At 35.1% G+C, this 20,753-nt stretch overlaps 2 protein-coding genes across 4 annotated transcripts; one reads left to right on the top strand and one right to left on the bottom strand.

Moving 5' to 3' along the window:
• Positions 1-565: 565 nt before the first annotated feature.
• LOC107631250 (glutamine synthetase nodule isozyme) lies at positions 566-4,962 on the bottom strand. The gene is made up of 10 exons (XM_016334632.3): positions 4,833-4,962; positions 2,810-2,849; positions 2,613-2,716; positions 2,267-2,315; positions 2,067-2,173; positions 1,907-1,994; positions 1,613-1,816; positions 1,438-1,529; positions 1,195-1,354; positions 566-996 (listed from the first exon to the last, which is right to left on the bottom strand). Exons 1-10 carry the CDS (start codon positions 4,904-4,906, stop codon positions 844-846), a joined length of 1,071 nt encoding a protein of 356 aa, XP_016190118.1. The 5' UTR covers positions 4,907-4,962; the 3' UTR covers positions 566-843.
• Positions 4,963-5,706: 744 nt separating this feature from the next.
• On the top strand, positions 5,707-12,839 carry EMB2656 (ARM repeat superfamily protein). 3 transcript variants are annotated; one of them, XM_016334634.3, is made up of 13 exons: positions 5,707-6,172; positions 6,469-6,672; positions 7,074-7,219; positions 7,849-8,114; positions 8,537-8,634; positions 8,788-8,935; positions 9,011-9,450; positions 9,970-10,484; positions 10,579-10,639; positions 10,755-11,033; positions 11,590-11,851; positions 12,045-12,361; positions 12,463-12,839. In XM_016334634.3, exons 1-12 carry the CDS (start codon positions 5,819-5,821, stop codon positions 12,356-12,358), a joined length of 3,087 nt encoding a protein of 1,028 aa, XP_016190120.1. In that variant the 5' UTR covers positions 5,707-5,818; the 3' UTR covers positions 12,359-12,361; positions 12,463-12,839. The 3 variants fall into 3 exon arrangements, with proteins under 3 accessions (XP_016190120.1, XP_088365430.1, XP_016190119.1); XM_088509304.1 differs by having other exon boundaries at positions 12,456-12,591; XM_016334633.3 differs by having other exon boundaries at positions 12,045-12,839.
• Positions 12,840-20,753: the final 7,914 nt, after the last annotated feature.

The raw sequence follows: 20,753 nt of genomic DNA, 5'->3' as shown, positions 1-20,753 counted from the left end.
CATCTATTAAGTAATATAAATAAAATTTAATTATTTTATAAAAATAACATTGTAACACGAATTTAATTATAATATAATAAGAATATTGTTCTATATTTATTAATTTTAGTGAATAAAAAGATTTATAATTTTTTATATATTGATATACTCTGTATTTAACTATTTATTATTATTATTATTTTACCAAAGATAGGGAGATTTCGCGACCTCTTATTGTAATGCGCATAAAATTATTTAGATTTATTTTTTATACTGTATAATAACAATATTTTCTATAATTATTAAAAACAACTAAATATTTAAATTACTTTACATTTTTTCCGGTAAATTATTTTACATTTAAAAATTTAGTGACAACTTTCGGATAGAGATAATTGGGCAATAAACCGCAAAAGAATTTCTATAAATTTATTCGCACACAAAAATGTTTTTAAAATTTTTAAACATTTTTTTCTATTAAAAAAAGTATACATATGAGTTATGACGTTATGTAGCTGTGCTACTTAGTACTTACTAACCGTGATTTTGTTGATATTGGTCAACACAACACTGCTGGATAAAAAAATTTGACTACCCTTTAACTTGGCGATCACAGCCAGAGGTAATGATGGAAACTCCATTAGCTAGTTTGCACAATCAGAATCATAACCGAAGCAGAATCTTTAGAGGGAAAAAAACTAGGACTATTATTATCATCAAAAGTTCATACCCTTTCAAACACTAAATGAAAAAGAGGAAACAACCATAAGCTTCTGTAGTTGCCAGTCGTCTAGACACAAGGGCCATGCCTAAACATGCATGGATCGGATGCTAGCTAGTCATAACACTTAGAATATAAAGAAATCACGGCTTCCAGAGAATGGTTGTCTCAGCAATCATGGAAGTGACAACATAAGGATCCATGTTAGAAGCTGGTCTCCTGTCCTCAAAATATCCCTTCCCTTCTTTCTCTGTGTCCCTTCCAACTCTAACGGAAGCACCTCGGTTTGCCACACCCTACATGCAATACATGGATTAATTAATAAAAAAATAAAATTTTAAGGCCTTTTTTGTTGGTACTTTTAGCTATCAATTCAATTCCTTTAGTGTAGTAATCTAAGTATATATTTTTAGCTACAGTTTTTGTTGATAAAACGTTAATAATAGGATCATCAAAATCCATGCATGTTTTCTTGTTATGACATGGATGTGTACCCATAAGAAGGTTTTGATGTTTGCGGTCTCGTGCTTTCCGGTCAAGCGTCGCTCATTGCCTTCTCCATAAGCAGCAATGTGCTCACTGTGCCTCTTTCCAAGCTTCTCAATTGCCGTCTTTATCACTTCATACCCACCATCATTTCTCATCGACTTGGTGCTGAATCATAACAACAATGCACTTGTCACGCATAAAACCCCTTAAACACATTTTCTTAATCCAATCTTAAGAGTTTAAGCAACCTGTAATTAGTGTGAGCACCAGCACCATTCCAATCACCCGTGACTGGCTTGGGGTCAAGGGAAAGCCGAACACCAGCGACCTCAGTGATCCTCTGTCATGCAACACAACTAGTTTTCAAAAAAGGTCTTAAATTTTGACTATAATTGCTATTGCTACTAGCATTATGCTCCCTACCTCCAAAATGTAACGAGCAATCCACAATTGATCACCTGCAGTGATACCAACAGCAGGACCAACTTGGAATTCCCACTGGGCAGGCATGACTTCTCCGTTGACTCCACTGATGTTGATGCCAGCATAAAGGCAGGCTTTGTAATGGGAGTCAACCACGTCACGAGCAAAAGCCTTGTCAGCACCCACACCACAATAGTATGGTCCCTGTTAGAGCAACAAATTAAACACATTGAGCACTAGCAAGGGAAAATCAAAGTAAGAAAAAGAAACACATAATAAATGAAAGCTTATTACCTGGGGTCCAGGGTAACCACCAACAGGCCACCCAACAGGCCAGTTAACCTCTTTCTGCATCAAGGTGTATTCTTGCTCAATTCCATACCTAACTCCAAACCATGTTGCAGTTAGTTATCAGTTAAAAGAAAAGTGATTTAACAATATTGATATTTGCTACCAGGGCTCTTCAGCAGCAACTTCAGGATTGTTGAATATCTGTGCAGCACCGTGTCTCTTGTTTGTGGGAATTGGTTCTCCGGCAGGAGTGTAAGCATCACACATAACCTATATTCATTTACAATTTCTGCTTATAAATATTATATGGAAAATGGAAATATTAAAAAATTAAAAAATACAATTCAAATGAAATAAACCCACCAGGATGTTGTCACCCCTTCTGAATGGATCTCTGAAAATGGCTTGTGGACTGTGGAAAAAAAGACCAAATATATCAATAACAAAAAATTAAAATTAACATTAACATGACAAGGCTGTGAAGATTTAAAAAATGATCAATATTCACTTAAGGGTAATGTTGGGTATCTACCAAAATTAACTAATACTATAAAATACATAATGTTAGAATATAAAATATATATTGAAAACCAGTTAAATATTGGATGGTTGATTTTGATGTACAATTAGTATTTTTGTTGAGGTAAATGTACGATTAAACAAAAATATATATGGATCACTTTGATATTTATTAAAAATTAGGTCATACCATAAGATGACTTCACTATCTTGGCCAGGGGCTTGACCTGTGCTAGAACCATCATAGTTCCACTTGGGAAGTTTTGAAGGATCGTTAACTGGTCCTGGGAGCGTCTACATACCAAAATGCCAATTGACAATGATATTAATTAAAGGAAACAAAATTATACATTCTTTAGTTCTTTTTTCCTAGAATTAGTAAATTACCCTTGCTTTGCTCCTGAGGTCCAATCCTGACCCACCAATCCTGGCATAATGAAAACCAAGGCAGGTTTTAGAGTCTAAGTTTTGCGATAACAAATCAGGGAGAACAAGCTAATGTATATGAAAGTGGGGTGATTATACCATTTATTTACTAGTACAGTAATAAGTTTGTAACAACGAATACAAAGCAAACACCGCAATATACAACCAAACACATAATATACAAACAAACAAATAAAATCAGGGTTCCTACTTCCTAGTTTCTCATGAGTGAATGTTCGAAATGAATAATCAACGGAATGGAGCCTCTCTCTAAGTAACAATTCTGTTGATAAACCAAGATACTATGTGTGTAACGAAATAGCGATATTGTGCTGTAATGTGCAGTTATTTTAATTGAATTTAAGTGTTTTTATGCTTGGATTATATTGTAAGACACACTAGATTTTATTCCTCTTATTTTGAACTTGATAGTTCTATCTATTTTATTATAAGATATTTTTTTATATTTTAAAGGCTTTCAATTTTTTTCCGAGACTAAGTTAAAATTCTCGATCACAAATGGGAGGAAGTTTCAAGATCTCGAGTCTCGACAGTACAAAAAAGAAAAGTATAAGTAACTAACAATATTTTTTAATAATGTGTGAACAATGTGAATTAATAGAGTTAAAAGAGTAAATTAATCTTAAATTTAATTAATAATATTAAATAGGATGTAGTATATTTTTATTTGATTAGTGATTATTTATGTTGTTTAAAATAGTCATTATTTACCTAACACTTCCCAAAACATGCCACAAAACAAACAAAATAATTTAAAAATGTTATTAAGGTTTCAATAAAATTTCAATCTCTTGTATACTCAACTTTTAGAAATACTAAAATGATTAAAATTTTGTGTAATCATACCGAAATTAGCCAAGAGAACCCGTCAAAGCAGGAGAAAATATACAGCATAGTTTTCTCGTCAAACAAAAAGAACAAAATGCATGAAAATCTCAAATTCAACATATAACAACTTCCTAATTATCACACATTACCATAGATCACATAGAAAAAATAAATACAAAAATAAAATGAAATTGAAAATAAAATAAATAAGGTTTTATTATTTTGGTACTCTTTACAATTTCATGAAAAAAATTTAAGGTTTAGTTACACCGTCATTTTCTATCATTTTATCAATTTTTTAATTAGATTTTTATTTTTTTGTTCTTTTCAATTGAATCTCTATATTATGTTAGAATTTATTATTAAGTTTCTATAATGACAAAAATATTAAAATTAACAACATATTAAATAAAACGAATATGACTAATACTTGGAATGAATATTCTATTTTATTTAACAAAATATTCATTTGATTTTCATATTTTACTGACGACAGAAATATGTTATAAGGATTCAATTGTAAAAAAAAAAAAGAAATGTAACTGAAAATTCGGTAAAACTATAAGACTAACGGAATAATTAAATCAATTTTTAATTAGGTTCGTTTAACTTAAAAGTTTATAATTAAATCTCTATATTAAATAAAAATATTTAATCAACTATTAATAATCTTATTTGTTTTTAAAATAATTTATAATCTATCAAACATAAAAATAAGAATTTCACGAATATTTTTTATTTGTTAACAAAAAATAATTAGCAAAAGCCAAAATGATTTTTTATGTAATAATTAGCAGGGGTTGATTATCATGTTTTCTTAGTGCTACAATAAAGTTAAAGATATCTGTGTGAGAAAAAGAATCTCGGATCAAAATGTTCGTAGGGGGTGGAGAGAGGGGGAATGTTGAAAAGATCCATTGCATGCATGGAGTATAATGTAGTGCAAAGTGATAGATCAAGTGAGAGATCACTAAAAAGATGGCGATTATGGGAGTGATCAGAGTCCATGATAAGATGAAAATCAGTGCACAGAGAAAACATATCATTATTATCATGATTAAGAAAACAACAAAAAGATCGATAAACATAATTCAATTAAAAAGAAAAGAAAAGAAGAAGAGATACAAACACTTACCATACGTACTCAGCAATCACCTTATCGGTGACGTCAGAGAGGTTAAGGTTTATGAGATCTGATATGATAGTCATCTTCAAAATCAGATGTTGCTTCACAGGAATCCCTTTTAATTCTCTGATTCAATGCTGGAACGTTCTGAGAACACTAGGCTTTATAATATCTCTGCCTAGTGCCTACATGGAATTTTAATAAAATATTTTTTTTTAAAAACACTTTGAAATTTATAATTATTACAGTTACAATTTTTAATAAAAAAACAAATCACATTTAACGAGAGCTTAGGATCTGAAATCTGACCTGTCGTACGTGTATCCAATGCTCCTGTTTTTTATATGGTTAATATTAGGTGGGAAAAAATCAAATAACACAATCAATGGTAATAATAAATAATAGTTATTATTATTATTATTATTATTATTATTGGTGGCCCATTTCAGAGAATCAAAGGTCTACTTGGGAATTTTTTGGAAAAGAACCTGAAAATAGGTGGTTTTCACCTAACAAATATGTCAGTTTTGGTATGAATGGGATATTATTTGACCTTTATTTGGAATTTGGAATCTAGGGAATTCATTGCTTTTAAAATTGTTTCCATTAAGTTAAATATTTTTTTATTGTCAATAGTATTTTTTAATTAATTACTAAGATGAGATTCAAATCCTTAATACATACTTTAAATGAGGAGTGAGTTGAGTAGTCTACTGTGTCCCTTTACTCGGTGTTTTCCTTTTTGTAATAGATAAGTGGGTCTGCAATCTGCTATGGCCCATATAGAACAGGCCCATTAACATATTTTGTAGACTTTTCTGATTGCACAAAAAGAAAAACTGAAAAAGTAATAGATCACCCAAAAAAAAAGTGATAACTAATAATTTTGAAAAACTCTTTGACTCCCGCTCAAATTCAAAACCAAAACTCAACGATCGCGACTGGGTTTCCTGTCAAGAATTCACAACTCAGATCCTCAACCACCACCACCACCAATGGAGGAGAACAACCGTTTGGAGCAGAAAATAGCCGGAATTCTCAACGACGCTCGAGCCTCGTACGCCACTCACAACCGCAAGCTCAAGGAGCTCTCACTACTCCGATTCAAGTCCTCCTCACTCTCCCTCTTCTTCTCTGCATTCTCCAAAACCCTAACCCCGCTTTTCGACTTCCAGAGGCGCCTCGCCTCTGCCGAGCGCACTGTTGCCTTTGTCTCTGCTTTCGCCGCTGCTCGTGACCCAGCTGCAGACTCTGACGAGTTCCTCGACCTCTTCCTCAGGTTCTTACTCCTCGCTGCACCTTCCGCCAACAAGACCGCCAGGTTTCGTGCTTGCCAGATTGTCTCTGAGGTAACGGACTCTCCAAATTCTGAGTTCCAATTCTGAAAAAAAAAAACCGTCAAAAGTGATTGAGCTGGATGCAAAATTTTGAGCGGACTCTCCAAATTCTCTGAGTTCTAATTCTGCTAAATATAGTCACTTCACACGAAGAAATCATTTTTAATTAAATTATATTATTGCAAAAAGCAAAATATCTGAGAGTCAAGTTTAGGTATGCGGAATTGAACAAACACCAACTGTGGTCAATAACTATTTTCTTGATACTTCCATTGTTGTTCAGATTTGAATGAAATTTGATTTTGTAGATAATATTGCTGCTACCGGATGATGCAGAAGTGAGTAATGATGTGTGGGATGAGGTGATTGAGTGCATGAAGCTGAGGGTACGGGACAAGATTCCTGGGGTGCGCGCATTTGCCATCAGGGCACTTTCTCGCTTTGTGAATGACACTGCAAACAGCGATATCCTCGATTTGTTCCTCGAGCAGCTTGCCTTGGAGCAGAATGCGGTGAGTGCCCCAACTGGATTCGGTGAATATATTTACATATTCCTTGTCCAATATCAAGTTTTCTGTTTTATCTTCTAGCATTTAGATACAGTAGATAGATATCCAAATATGCAAGCTCCATGTTCTATAGATGATTAGCTCCTCATATTAGCACGGATTTGCTGTCTTATCGTGAACCTCTTTCAATTTGGATATCACATGTTGGTGATTTATAAATCATAGGCTAATATGTTTATCTTATCTCGTTAGAGTCTAGCTGACCTGTCAGTGTCTTAAATGTTACCAATTATTTTTCGAATCTCCATTGAAAATGTCTGCATGAAACACTTTGTGATCTTAGCCACATCTTAATCTTATTTTTATATAGGTCTTCCTGCTATTAATTGTGGAAAACCATGCAGGATGTTCGCAAGATGATTGTGTTGTCTTTGCCCCCTTCTACTGCAACCTCGCAAGTTATCATTGATTGCACCTTGGATGTGAGCGAATCTGTACGCAAAGCTGCATACTGTGTTTTAGCTAATAAATTTCCTCTTCAAAGCTTAAGGTAAAATTCGGTTCAGTAATAGAATTCAATTTCTATCCTGATCCTTCTACCTTGTACTACAAATTTGTTTTTCCTCCCTCAGAGATCCACTAACCTGTGGCTGTTCACTTTTAGCTGTAAGTTCCACCTTTGGAATTTCTTCAGCTGCTGAAAATTCAATTGCTAAAAACTGCTGTACTTCCAATGTTCTATGTATTAGGGTCTTTTGAAAATTTTCATATGTTGGCACCTACGGAAACTAATGGATTGATATACACTATTTGAATACAAACTTTTCTAATATTATGTATAAGAAAAAGAAACGAGTGGATAATAATTCATATGTAATTAAAATGTTAGACACTATGGTTAGTTAGCAACGGGACTCTGCTATATATATATATATATATATATATATATAAATAAATAAAATGTACAGCTATATAACAATTAGTATAAACTTTGTCTTATGCCTTTTACCTAGTCAATTTGATAATTTATAATGTTATTCATAATTACAGCTGTTAAAGGTGAACATCCTGTGGACATCCTACTTCTAAAGTTGCAGTCCTGTCAAATATTTTTATCATTGTGAATTTACGAAACAACTGCTTGCTAACCTTTTCCATTCGTTTATCTGCTTTCTGTAGCATTAAGCTCAGGACAGTAATTCTTCAGAGAGGACTTGCTGACCGATCTGTTGCTGTCTCAAAAGAATGTTTCAAACTCTTGAGAGATGAATGGCTCACTAAGTGCTGTAATGGTGATCCTTTAGAACTTCTCAAGTTTCTTGATGTTGAAACCTATGAATCAGTTGGTGAGACTGTTATGCAAACGCTTCTAAAAGCTGATTTAGTAAAGCTACTGAATGGTGCAAGCATTCAGCAGTATATATCATCTGGTGATGCAGAGGATGGTGAGCTTAGCTTCTTGAAGTTTGAGTTGTTTTCTATGTTTCATGTAAAGTGTTGAGTCACTATTTGATGAACTTATGAACATTTAAAATATAGATTGATATATTTGTCATATGTCGATAAATGCTTAGCTTAAGTTTTCATGAATGTCTGATATGTTGTTCAATTGTTCATGAGGTCAAATGTTTTGAGAAAAGATTTATGTAATAGTTTTGTCAAATCCATGGTGACTAAGATGTTGCCATTTCTCTATTTATACTTGTACGTTACTATCTAATATCACAACACCTGGAATTTGTTTTCTTGATCTTGAATGCCATATCAGAACTTTCCTATTCATAGTTAGCCGCTAATAAAATAATAGTTAGGTTCAAACCTTGCTGGCTGTTGTATGGCTTGCTTTATTGTTTATCATATTATGTAGGGAATTCTATGCACTGCGCACCTAGCATTCAGCTGATAGAAGCAGAGGCTTCTCTTTACTGGAGAACTGTATGCCAGCATTTGCAGTCAGAAGCACATGTGAGTTAAAAGGCATAGTTTATTTTTCTTCTTATCTTATAAGTGCAAGCCAACAAAGCAGTGGAGTCATGTTTTATCACACTTCTGTTTAATGCATATTTGTGGTTATATCCAAAAATATGTTCGAACAACTAATGATTTGTGCCCCATTAGGCCAAAGGCTCTGATGCTGCAGCCACAATGGGCACTGAGGCAGAAGTATATGCAGCTGAAGCATCAGACAAAAATGACCTTCTGGAAAAAATTCTTCCTGCAACAGTTGATGATTATATAGACCTGGTCAGAGCTCATATTAATGCTGGTGAGTATGAATTTGTGGTTGATTCTAGTAGTAATTGTACACCTAATTAATTCTTGGTCTAACATACATCATCAGGATCAATTCATCGTTTTACATGCCGGCAGCTACTTCTGCTCGGTGCCATGTTCAATTATTCTGATGCTACAAATAGGAAGTCTGCTAGTGCATTTCTGCAGGAGCTGCTGCACAAGCCTCCTGAGCATGAGATTGATAATGAAGGGAATGTGGTTGTCATTGGAGATGGATTAAGTTTTGGTGGAGACAATGATTGGGCTCAAGCAGTGGCCAGATTGGCAAGGAAAGTCCATGCTGCACTTGGTGAATTTGAAGAAGTTGTTCTTGCTATCATAGAAGAGCTAGCTCAACCTTGTAGGGAGAGGACAGCAGATTATGTGCAGTGGATGCACTGTCTTTCTCTTATTGGCCTTTTGCTGAGACATGCAAAGTCTATGCGCTTGCTTCAGGGCAAGGCTATTGAACCAGATGAACTACTCCAGTCTTTGCTGCTCGCCGGGGTAAAAATTTGTTTCATAATCATATCTCCCCGTTAACATGCATGTTTGAGCCAGTTTATAACAGCTAGAAATGATACTTGCGTGTGGTTCTTCACTTGCATGACTCTATAACACCCTATTATGTTCAGGAATTGGACTGATCCCTTTCAAGAATAATAAAGGTGTTAAAATGGTGAGAAGTATGACGTGCAAAAATAAAAATACTATTAAAATGAAGCTAGGAATCTATTCACTATTGTGAATATATAGTTGAATAGCTCATTCATTCATGCAATTTCTTTACTTCCATTCCTCATGCCTGAACGAACTACGATAGCTATAGTACTAAATATTGATTTGACGTTTATTGAATCAAATTATATATGAACTTGGTAATGTATAAATAGGAATTAACTGTGCTATGAACAATTTCTTGCTATTTAGAAAATGGCCTTGTGTTCCAAATAATCAAATACTGGTAGATCTTGCTTTATTGCATTGGTTTATAAGTACTTACTACTGTTTACATGAAACGCACAGGCCAAACATGCTCACTTGGATGTGCAAAGGATTGCTGTCAGATGCCTTGGCCTTTTTGGGCTTTTGGAGAGGAAACCACGTGCAGAACTTCTGAAACAGTTGAGAATTTCATACATCAAAGGTCCACATCCAATTAGTGTAGAGGCCTGTAAAGCGTTAATTGATCTTGGGATGTGGCATGGCCCTCAAGAAGTCGACAGGGTGTTAAATCCCCATACATCATCCAAGATTACCTCTGAAAAGAAGAGTTTTAGTCCTGTGAACTTTTCTGATTTGGAACGGGATTTGGATGTCGATACGCTTGATCTCTTATTTGGTGGATTTGAAAATGATGACTGGGCTGATTCTTTAACTGGCAATGAAGATGAATGTGTCCATGCCGTTCTTGGAGAGGGGTTTGCAAAAATTCTTCTCCTGAGTGACAACTATCCAAGCATACCGCCTTCTTTGCATCCTGTGATTTTATCTAAGCTCATTTACTTATATTTCAGGGATGTGTCGGATCACCTGCAGAGGTTGTAACTGTTCTTCTAGTCTCCCTTTCCCATTTTGTACTATTCCTGTCCTGTGCTGGTAGCTAATCGAGATTCTTTTTCACTCTTTGGACAGGTTGAAGCAATGCTTATCTGTGTTTTTTGAGCACTACCCATGTCTCTGTGCTAATCATAAGGCAAGCATAGTGACAAATCATATCTTTGGTGCTGTAAATTAAATATCATTTTTTATTTTTTGCGTAACTTTTGAATGTCGTAACTAATGCCCTGGTTATTGTTTCAATAATGCAGAGTTGCATATCCAAGGCTTTCATTCCAGTAATGCGTTCAATGTGGCCCGGAATTTTTGGCAATTCAGGAGGATCTTCTTTTATGGTGTCCCAGATGCGTAAGCGTGCAGTTCAAGCTTCACGTTTCATGCTGCAGATGATGCAGGTTCCCTTATATGTTAAAGAGACTCAACCAGAGAGTGAAAATGGAAGTACAGAAATGCCACAAGTCATTGATCGTTGTGCAGAGGTTCCGTTTGATTGTGGTGAGGAGGGTCTTGCACTACGCATTGCCATAGAGGTAAGAGTCCTTAAATTTGATGTTAGTTTAATATATGCTAAGACTTGTCTTTGTTCACGTAGCATGCCATATTAAGGCGGCAGCTTTGTATTAATTGTGTTGGTAGTGCTTAGAATTCTTCACCTACCATGACATGAGGGCTGCACCTTTGCATGAAACGCTACTAGTGAGATACATTGTCTTAAATATTAATAAGCAAAAGTATATTTTTTTCTTTCCTTGGAAATTAATCTACCCTAGTGAAAAACTAGGTCTAAGGATGTGAAAATTCTAATGAAGGCTCTCCCGTAAACTACAAGAAATTAGCAAGTTTATAGGATATATCAAAACTACTCCAACTGACTGATGCTTTTGATGATGTTTAATGCTCGAAATGCAGTAGCCATCAATATTTTCTAAAGCTAGTCGAGTTCAGTGGTATTCAATAGACTGAAGGGAAAACTATAACTTGATGAATGAAAATGGCATAAAAGGATTTCATATTTGATGGCTTAGTGAGAGTATTGCATAAATTCTTCTTTGTCCTCCTGTTCTCTCACTGTCTAACCTTGTTTAGGTCACAAGCTTTCACTCGAAGAAGACAGCTGCTGAGAAGTCATATGTATCGGCACTTTGTAGAATACTTGCATTGCTTCAATTTCGGTTATCGGAACAAGGGCCAATAAAGTTGATGAGGAGACTTCTAAGTCGTACGGTTGAATGTGTATCCACAGAGAAGGATCTTGTAAAAGAATTGAACCGCCTGGCTGAGCATCTCATGACAGCAGATAGGCAGCCAGATCAGGAGTTCTTGCAAGATGAAGTGAATCTCATTTTGGGTAATACATTTTTTCTTTCCTCATGTTAGATGTCTACATTGTGTGTATGGTTTTTAATATGCTCATTTGTATTCCTTATTTCCCTATTCACTATCTTACTATCTTATCAGACCAAGGGCATTGTATTAGGCAGTTTTAAAACTTAAAAGAAGTGTTAACTTCATGCTCCTTCTGCCACTTTTCTTTTTTGAAGGTAAATTGGAAATTGACTTCAACCTAGATCTAGATGGTTCTGTTGCTATGCCACAAACACCAGCTGCAGCCTCAACTAGAACCCGTGTTTCTAGGAGAAGAGTAAGGATTGAGGATGATGATTTTGATGAATATTCACCTGCTTTTACTGTTCCTGCTACCCAACAAACTGTCCGAAGTCGTTCGCAGAGAGCAAGTAAAACTGTAGCAATGAGCAAGATGTCTGCAACCAGATCAGTCAGAATTGATGAAATTGAAGAACAAGAGGAAGAAGACGACTCTGATGTAACATCTGAGGATTCTGATGAATACTGATCAGTTAAGTGAAACGTTTTGTTGATACGTCTTGTGGTCCTTCCTTTGTTATTATTAACACATTTATGTTGTTGTACTGTAATGTCTAATTATCTAGATTTCAGGTTTTGTACAGAAGAGCGCATCAGTAGTCTGGCTTGCATTTGCTCACAAGCCAATAGGGTATTAGTATTATATTCAGTTGGGGTGAATGAAATTCTCCTGTTTGGCAATTATGGTAACTCCATTATCCATCTGTTGCCCATTATTTGAACGAGCTTTCTTGTGAATTTATTATTGTATGATATCAGTGTGTGTTAGTAGTTGGAAAGAAGCAAAGGACTTATCTCAAGTATGTATCCCCATTTAAGAAGCAAACCATGACATGTTCAACCTATGTGGACTAGTATGTATATCTTGAAGAAAAATGGTGTGCCATCGAATTATGAAAGATTCGTTTACATGGACATCTTATCATAGAAACTTCTCCGACATCTATATGGTGCTTCATTTGGGTGTAAATTCTTAAATATCAGCTGGTAAACATGTCCTTTTTATCATGGCAAATGCTATTCCAAGAGCCCGGCAAAACAACTCTTGCGACAAGCTTGTGATTTTTGCACGGTTATGTGATAAGCAGAAATTGAATTGAATCTATATTCTACACAGCTTGCATGAGGTGTGTATGACACCTCGTGCTTTTACACGGATCGTGTGACTCAAACAAGTTGTGTAGAATGTAAATTTAATTCCCATTTCATTGTAGAGCTGTGCAAAAGTACATGTGAATCAATTGTCGCTCACATACCGTACACACTCTTTATGTTTAGTCCCAATTAAGAAGCACTGATTTATCACTTCAGCTAAAGTAGCTAGCTTTTTTTTAAGAGTAAATTACTATTTGTATCCATGAAAGATACAAACGCTGATAAATGTATCCATATAAGAATAAAACGATAATTGTACCCACAGAAGATAGTTTTCGTGTGCCAAGAATACCCTAACAGACCAATTATGTAACTAACGTTCGGGTACTCTTGGCACACGGAAGCCATCTTCGGTGGTTATAATTGTCGTTTTATTCTTATATGGGTACATTTGTCAACATCTGTATCTTTTATGGGTACAAATGGTAATTTATTTTTTTTTAATTATATTGGATGAGAACTAAAGCTACTAGCTTGATTGTCGTTGCTAACCAATATGAACCCCTTTTTTTTTTGGAATTCAGTAATATTATGGTTGGTTTTAGCTCATCAAGAGACCAAGTTACGAATTATTCTGACACACCATAACATTAGAATTTGGTTAAGTTCAGACCAAAAACCGAAAAAGATGGCAGAGTTTGACCGAGAAAAGAGGTTGGTTGAGTTGGCAACTCAGCAACTGGCAAGTAATATAATATAAAGCAAAATTTGTTTTTAGCCTTTGTTCTTTTTTCAGTTTAGATTTAGACCATTCGCACCTGACATTGAAATTGACAATCTGTTTTTTATCTTTTCATTCCATTAGACGCATAAGTTCTTTTGTGAGATTTTCTAGCAAAAGATAATAGAAAATATTTATGTATGACGCTGGCTTGTGTGACTTAACTTCTTTTATTCTATGTGGATAATAACCATATCATTGGAATGATTTAATCTCTACACAGTCATAAAAACGTCGTACAAGAAAATTAATGAAAAATTTTACCATCAGAATTGATTTGAAAGAGACGTAATAATTCACTTATAATAATTCGAACAAACAAGGAGGTTAAGCTAAGAAGCTATCTTTTGCCTTTGATGGCCATGTTAATTGTATTGTAGCAGTTACCTACTAGCTTGTAATGTGCAAGAATTGTGTTTTATAATGTGAGTGGATTATTGTGTGTCTTTCAAACCAATTCTATGTTTAAATTTTTCATAAGCCTCCTCGCGCAATGTTATTTTGATGACTCTGCATAAATTAAATTGTCTCAATAAAATGATTATTATTTATGTAGGATAGTAGAAGTCATGTTATACAAGTTAAGTCATACTTAAGTATTTTCTGTCATCTATTATCAAAAAATTTAATAAAAAAAATTATATATCTAGTAAAATAAATAAAAGATGAGTTATCATTTTTTAATAATTAGAGTGTGAGGGAGAGAGAAAGAAAAGGAAGGCTAAGAAAAAGAAGGCTAAGAGTTATTATAGGAAAGTTTTATTTCTATCCGTTGAAATTATAGCATATAACCACTATATAAACGTTTGTAGAATTTCAATTCAATCATCACCAACAATAACAACTACATTCACATCTTCTTTTCATATTATTATTATTATTTTATTTTATTTCATTTTCTCTCTAGTAATTATATAGCGAGTACATTATTGTGAGTAGTGTTCAATTTCATATTACTTTGTAGCTATTAGAAGTCAAAATTTCACTGCAGACTCAACAATTGGTATCAAGAGCCAACGTTATATTATTCATTATTTGAGTGGTAAAATTCAATTTTGAATATAATGACTTCTACTAGTGGTAATGTCAAAGTAGGCAAATATGAAATCGAGAAGTTCAATGGAAAAAATGATTTTTCCTATTGGAGGATGCAGATGAAAAATCTGCTTATATCACAGAAGTTACACAAGGCACTAGCGGGAAAAGAGAAAAAGCCGGAAGGAATGAAAGATGAGGATTGGGAAGAATTAGATCTTGAGGCACGGGCTGCAATAATCTTATGCCTTGAGAGGGATGTTGCTTTCTTGGTGAACGAAGAAGCAACTGCAGCAGGCGTCTGGTTAAAGTTAGAGAGTAACTTCATGACAAAGACTCTAACTAACAGGATCTACTTAAAATCCAAATTATATACATGCAAGATGGAGGAAGGCACCTCAATCCGAGAATATATCAATAAGTTTGATAGGATCATATCAAACTTAAAGGATATAGATGTGAAGGTTGATGATGAAGACCAGACACTCATATTGTTACTTTCATTACCGAAGTCCTATGAAAATCTGGTGCAGACATTGATGCTGGTGGGTGACGCTCTGACCATGGATGAGACGATGGCATCACTTTTAGCAGATGATCTACGTAAGGTTGCTACAAGTGTAATGTCATCTTCAAATGGAAGAGAGTATAATGATCAAGCACAAGGGTTGTTCGTAGCTAGAGGAAGGACTAATGAAAGAGGAAAAGGTAATAAGCGTGGAAAGTCAAGGCCAAAATCTAGACCTCACACGGAGAGAACATGCTTTAAATGTGGTGAGCCTGGACATTTCAAAGCAAATTGTCCAAATAAAAGGATAACTTTCAAGAAACAGAACAATGACAACCCAAAAGAAAAGCAAGAAGCAAGCTACGTCTCAAATGATGAGGAAGATTATTACTCTGTGACAGAACAATCTTATGAAATCTTCGATAAGTGGATTCTTGATTCAGGAGTATCTCACCATATGTGCCCAAATAGAAAGTGGTTTACTACCTATCAAAGCATAAATGGTGGCACAGTTTTAATGGGCAATGATCATGCTTGTAAAACTGTGGGGTTGGGTACTATAAGAATCAAGATGCATGATGGTGTCGTAAGAACCTTAAAGGATGTGAGACATATTCCAGACTTGCGAAAAAATCTGATCTCCATAGGTTTGTTGGAGAAAAATGGTTGCAAAATAGTTGCGAAAAATGGGGTACTAAAAGTTGTTCGTGGTTCTTTGGTAGTGATGAAAGAAGTTCGTCACGGTAATCTTTATTCTCTTTTGGGGACAACGGTTATAGGTGAGTTAGCAGTTGGAATCGGTGGAAGTAGAGATCAAACAGATTGCACGAGAATATGGCACATGCGGCTTGGACATATGTCAGAGAAAGGTCTATCATTGCTTTGTGGACAAGGTTTGTTGAAGAATATGAAGAAACCACAAATAAAATTTTGTGAGCATTGCATGTGTGGAAAGGCACATAGGGTGAAGTTTTCTACAAGCAAGCACAAAAGCATAGGGTTGTTAGACTACGTGCATACTGATGTTTGGGGCCCGGCTAAAGTTACTTCCAAGGGTGGTTCCAGATATTTTGTTACTTTTGTTGATGATTATTCCAGGTATGTTTGGATTTACTTCCTCAAACATAAGAATGAGGTATTCGACACTTTTAAGCGGTAGAGAGCAATGGTTGAAAATTAAACGGGTAGGAAGTTGAAAACTCTACGATCAGATAATGGCACAGAGCACACGGATGGAGCTTTCAAGGAGTTCTGTGATCGAGAAGGCATTGCATGACACTGGACAGTTAGAGAAACACCACAACAGAATGGAGTCGCCGAACGAATGAATCGTATGCTACTTGAGAAGGCAAGGTGTATGCGCTCTAATTTCGGGTTAGGCAGAGAATGGTGGGCAGAATCAGTTGCTACAGCTTGCTACATAGTGAATCGATCCCCGTATTCTTCTCTAGATGGAAACACACCTTATAAGGTGTGGTCAAGGGAATATGCAGATTACGAGAAACTCAGAGTCTTTGGATGCACAACCTATTATCATGTCAAAGTTAATAAGCTTGATGATAGAGCAAAGAAGGCAATCTTTTTAGGGTATCCAAGAAGGGTTCAAGGCTATCGCCTTTGGAGTGTAAATGATTCTAAGTTTGTAATTAGCAGGGATGTTACCTTTGATGAACGATCTATGGTAGCTTTGTCTAAAGATATGGTGCCAGATGATGGTGATGTTGGAAAATTTTCAAATACTCAAGTGGTGGAGATAGAGTCTAAATACCAACAAATAGACTCTAGTAATGTTCAGGTGGAGCATCCTAATGCTACTCGAGATGACGCAGAGGATGAACTTGATCATGAGGAAATTTAGTGAGAAAATGCATATGCATTACAGCAGCAGCAGCAGGATTCTTTGGCATCTACTAGGCCAAAGATGAATTATAAATTTGTTCAGAAGTTCGGGTCAGACAAGCCTTTGAGACATTATGGGCAGCTAAACTTGGTAGATTATGCACTCTCAGTGGAGGATGATGAGCCGGTCACCTTCAAACATGCTATCAAAGACAAAGATAGAGAGAGTTGGTTGGTCGCTATGGAGGAAGAGATGCAATCTCTTCATAAGAACAAGACATGGGATGTGGTCCCATTGCCCGTGGGAAAGACTGCAATTGGTTGTAAATGGGTGTATAAAAGAAAAGATGATCTTACTAAGTCAGATGGTACAAGATTCAAAGCTAGGTTAGTAGCGAAGGGATTTGCACAGAAAGAAGGTGTTGATTACAACGAGATATTTTCTCCTGTGGTGAAACACACTTCCATACGAGTGCTTTTAAGTCTTGTTGCTCATGGTGATCTTGAGTTGGAACAACTAGACGTGAAGACTGCGTTCTTGCACGGTGACTTAGAGGAAGAAATCTACATGTATCAACTTGAGGGTTTCAAGGTTGAGGGTAAAGAAAGTCATGTATGTCGCTTGAGAAAATCGCTATATGGATTGAAACAATCTCCTCGGCAATGGTATAAGCGATTTGACTCCTTTATGTTGAAACAAGGTTTTTCCAGAAGTAATTATGATTGTTGTGTATACATTCGTACGCTTCCTGGAGGTGATTATATTTATCTTCTATTGTATGTGGATGACATGCTTATTGCCTCTAAGAGCAAGGTGGAGATAGATATGTTAAAGGTTCAACTTGGTAAAGAATTTGAAACAAAAGATTTGGGTGCTGCACGAAAAATATTAGGCATGGAAATTAAAAGAGAGAGATCAAGCCAAAAATTGTTCTTGAGCCAGAACGGGTACATTGAGTGTGTTATTGAAAGATTTGAAATGAAAAATGCTAAATCAGTGGTAATGCCGTTGGCTCCACATTTTAGGCTCTCTGGTAAACAATCTCCCACAACAGCAGAAGATAAGTCAAGCATGGAAAATGTACCTTATGCTAGTGCAGTCGGTAGCCTAATGTATGCTATGGTATGTACACGCCCAAATATTTCACAGGCAGTAAGTGTTGTTAGCAGGTTCATGGCAAACCCGGGTAAGGCACACTGGGAAGAAGTCAAGTGGATATTAAGATACTTGAAGGGCACCATTGACACAGGTTTATGCTTTAGTGGAAAATCATGTCAAATCAGCGGCTTTGTTGATTCTGATTATGCTGGTGATCTAGATAGAAGACGTTCTACGACTGGTTATGTATATAAAATACATGGTGCTCCGGTTAGTTGGCGATCGATGTTACAAGCTACAATGGCACTATCTACTACGGAGGCTGAGTACATGGCAGTAGCAGAAGGGGTGAAAGAAGCACTGTGGCTAAGGGGTCTTCTAGATGATTTGGGGTTGAAGCAAGATGGTGTGAATCTGAGTTGTGATAGTCAAAGTGCAATTCATTTGGCTAAAAATCAGGTTCATCATACTCGTACCAAGCATATTGATGTAAGATATCACTTCGTGCGCGATGTTATAGAGAAAGGTAACATTTCTCTTATAAAAGTAGACACAGATGAAAACCCTGCTGATATGTTGACTAAAGTAGTGTTAGGAAACAAGTTCCAACACTGTTTGGAATTGCTCAATATTGCTTCATGTTAGGCAATACATGGAGAAATAGAGGAATTACGATTGGTTTGACCCTAAACAAGGGTACGTAGGCAGTCATTGTAAAATGATGCAACCAGATATGAATATCACACTTTGATCGTCCAAAATTTGAGTAGATTTCAAATTGTGAACGAGGTGGAGAATTGTGAGGGAGATAGAAAGAAAAGGAAGGCTAAGTGTTATTATAGAAAAGTTTTATTTCTATCTGTTGAAATTATAGCATATAATCACTATATAAACGTTTGTAGAATTTCAATTCAATCATCATCAACAATAACAACTACATTCACATCTTCTTTTCATATTATTATTATTATTTTATTTTATTTCCTTTTCTCTTTAGTAATTATATAGCGAGTGCATTATTGTGAGTAGTGTTCAATTTCATATTACTTTGTAGTTATTAGAAGTCAAAATTCCGCTGCAGTTTCAAGATAGAATGCAAGTTATCTAAATTGAAAAAAAAAAAGACAAGAGTCAAAAAAGAATTTTATTTTATAATATAAAAATTTTAAAAGGGAACAAATCCTGATTATTGAACTCTTTTCTATTCTTTAAAAAAAGAACAATCTTATGATTATGGTTATTCGGTTAATTTAAAAAAAAAAAAAAAAAACTTATGAGATATGAACAGATTAAATAACACATTTGTCATCATGTAAAAGAAGGAAGACATAAACATTTCTTCATATTATTAGGGAAATTTCTTTTGAGTTGTAGTGAGCCTTTGTGTCCTTGTCTATTGCTACGCCGAAGTCCTTATTCGTGAAAACAAATAATCACTAATTATTTTCGAAAATTAATGATGCTCCACTAGCTCCCAAATCCTAATTTAATGCAAATCTGAATGATGAATGGACCGAATTTAAACACCCATACCCAATGATGTATCTACCCCCGGCCGTGGTCCCAAATCATAAATGTCATCATGCCCTCCTTCAAGTATTAACTAAGACCAACTAACCAGACAAGAAAATTATGCAACCCCTCCCACAAATTCAAAGTTCTCGGATAAATGAAGTGGATAATATATATCAGTGTTTATTATATTTTGCTGAGCTTGGCAAAAAACAATTCTACAAACTTGTTGTGTCTTCAACTTAAGGCTTATCATTATTATTTTATTAGCTAATAGTTATCACTTATTACTAGTGGTGGATGTCATGGAGAGCACACCATCCTAACTCGATAAAGAGGAAAATCTTATACCATCCCAAGTCCCAACCATTTCTTTGTGGGCAATATACCCATTTTTGTGCTTAATAAAGTGTAAGGTTCTCAAGGATAAGGTTAAATCTTGAATAACTGAAAGAAAATGATGTCACTAGGATTGATTTGGTAGGAGAAAAGAAAAATGATTTGGATCTTCTAAAATTTGAATTTTATTTTAGGGAATAAAGTGTAATTTTCTATTCTTGAATAGTTTCTTTTTCATATTTATTTTTGATCCCACCTATGAAATAAACGGTGAGAGATCACTCTTTACTCTCTAAAATAAAATTTAAACTTTAGAGAATCCAAATTCAAATAGGGGGAGGGAGGGAGAGCGGGTGTTAATTAGGGAATATATATAAAAACATGCCAAGTCCTTAATAAAAGAAATCCCACTCTTTTGTTTAAAGGTAGTCTTTGGAAATAGGAAATTAATCATTCTTACAATTATTTAGGATGTGAGGGAGGGTATTGACCTGATCTACCTATTTTTCCCAAGTCTTATTTAAATGGACAATATAGGCCTTCTACATGCAACGTGTGGTCCCCCATGTTTAGCCATTTCGTTTTCTTCTTTCTACTACGACTTTAATAAAGGGTTATGGTACCAAAAGTGAGTAACTGAAAACTCAATCTCAAAC

This window comes from Arachis ipaensis, chromosome B3 (assembly GCF_059453495.1).
Source record: "Arachis ipaensis isolate K30076 ecotype BB chromosome B3, ASM5945349v1, whole genome shotgun sequence".
Lineage (NCBI taxonomy): Eukaryota > Viridiplantae > Streptophyta > Magnoliopsida > Fabales > Fabaceae > Arachis > Arachis ipaensis.
This window is presented reverse-complemented; position numbering and strand designations above follow the sequence as displayed.

Bases quoted from the DNA above. Each gene is read 5' to 3' on its own strand.
- LOC107631250 (XM_016334632.3), bottom strand. From the start codon at position 4,906: ATGACTATCATATCAGATCTCATAAACCTTAACCTCTCTGACGTCACC. The intron at 2,717-2,809 runs GTAATTTACTAA...TTTGGTATGTAG, and splicing joins ACCTCAGGAGCAAAGCAAGG to ACGCTCCCAGGACCAGTTAA. The intron at 2,316-2,612 runs GTATGACCTAAT...TTTTTTCCACAG, and splicing joins GATAGTGAAGTCATCTTATG to TCCACAAGCCATTTTCAGAG.
- EMB2656 (XM_016334634.3), top strand. From the start codon at position 5,819: ATGGAGGAGAACAACCGTTTGGAGCAGAAAATAGCCGGAATTCTCAAC. The intron at 8,635-8,787 runs GTGAGTTAAAAG...GTGCCCCATTAG, and splicing joins ATTTGCAGTCAGAAGCACAT to GCCAAAGGCTCTGATGCTGC. The intron at 8,936-9,010 runs GTGAGTATGAAT...ATACATCATCAG, and splicing joins CAGAGCTCATATTAATGCTG to GATCAATTCATCGTTTTACA.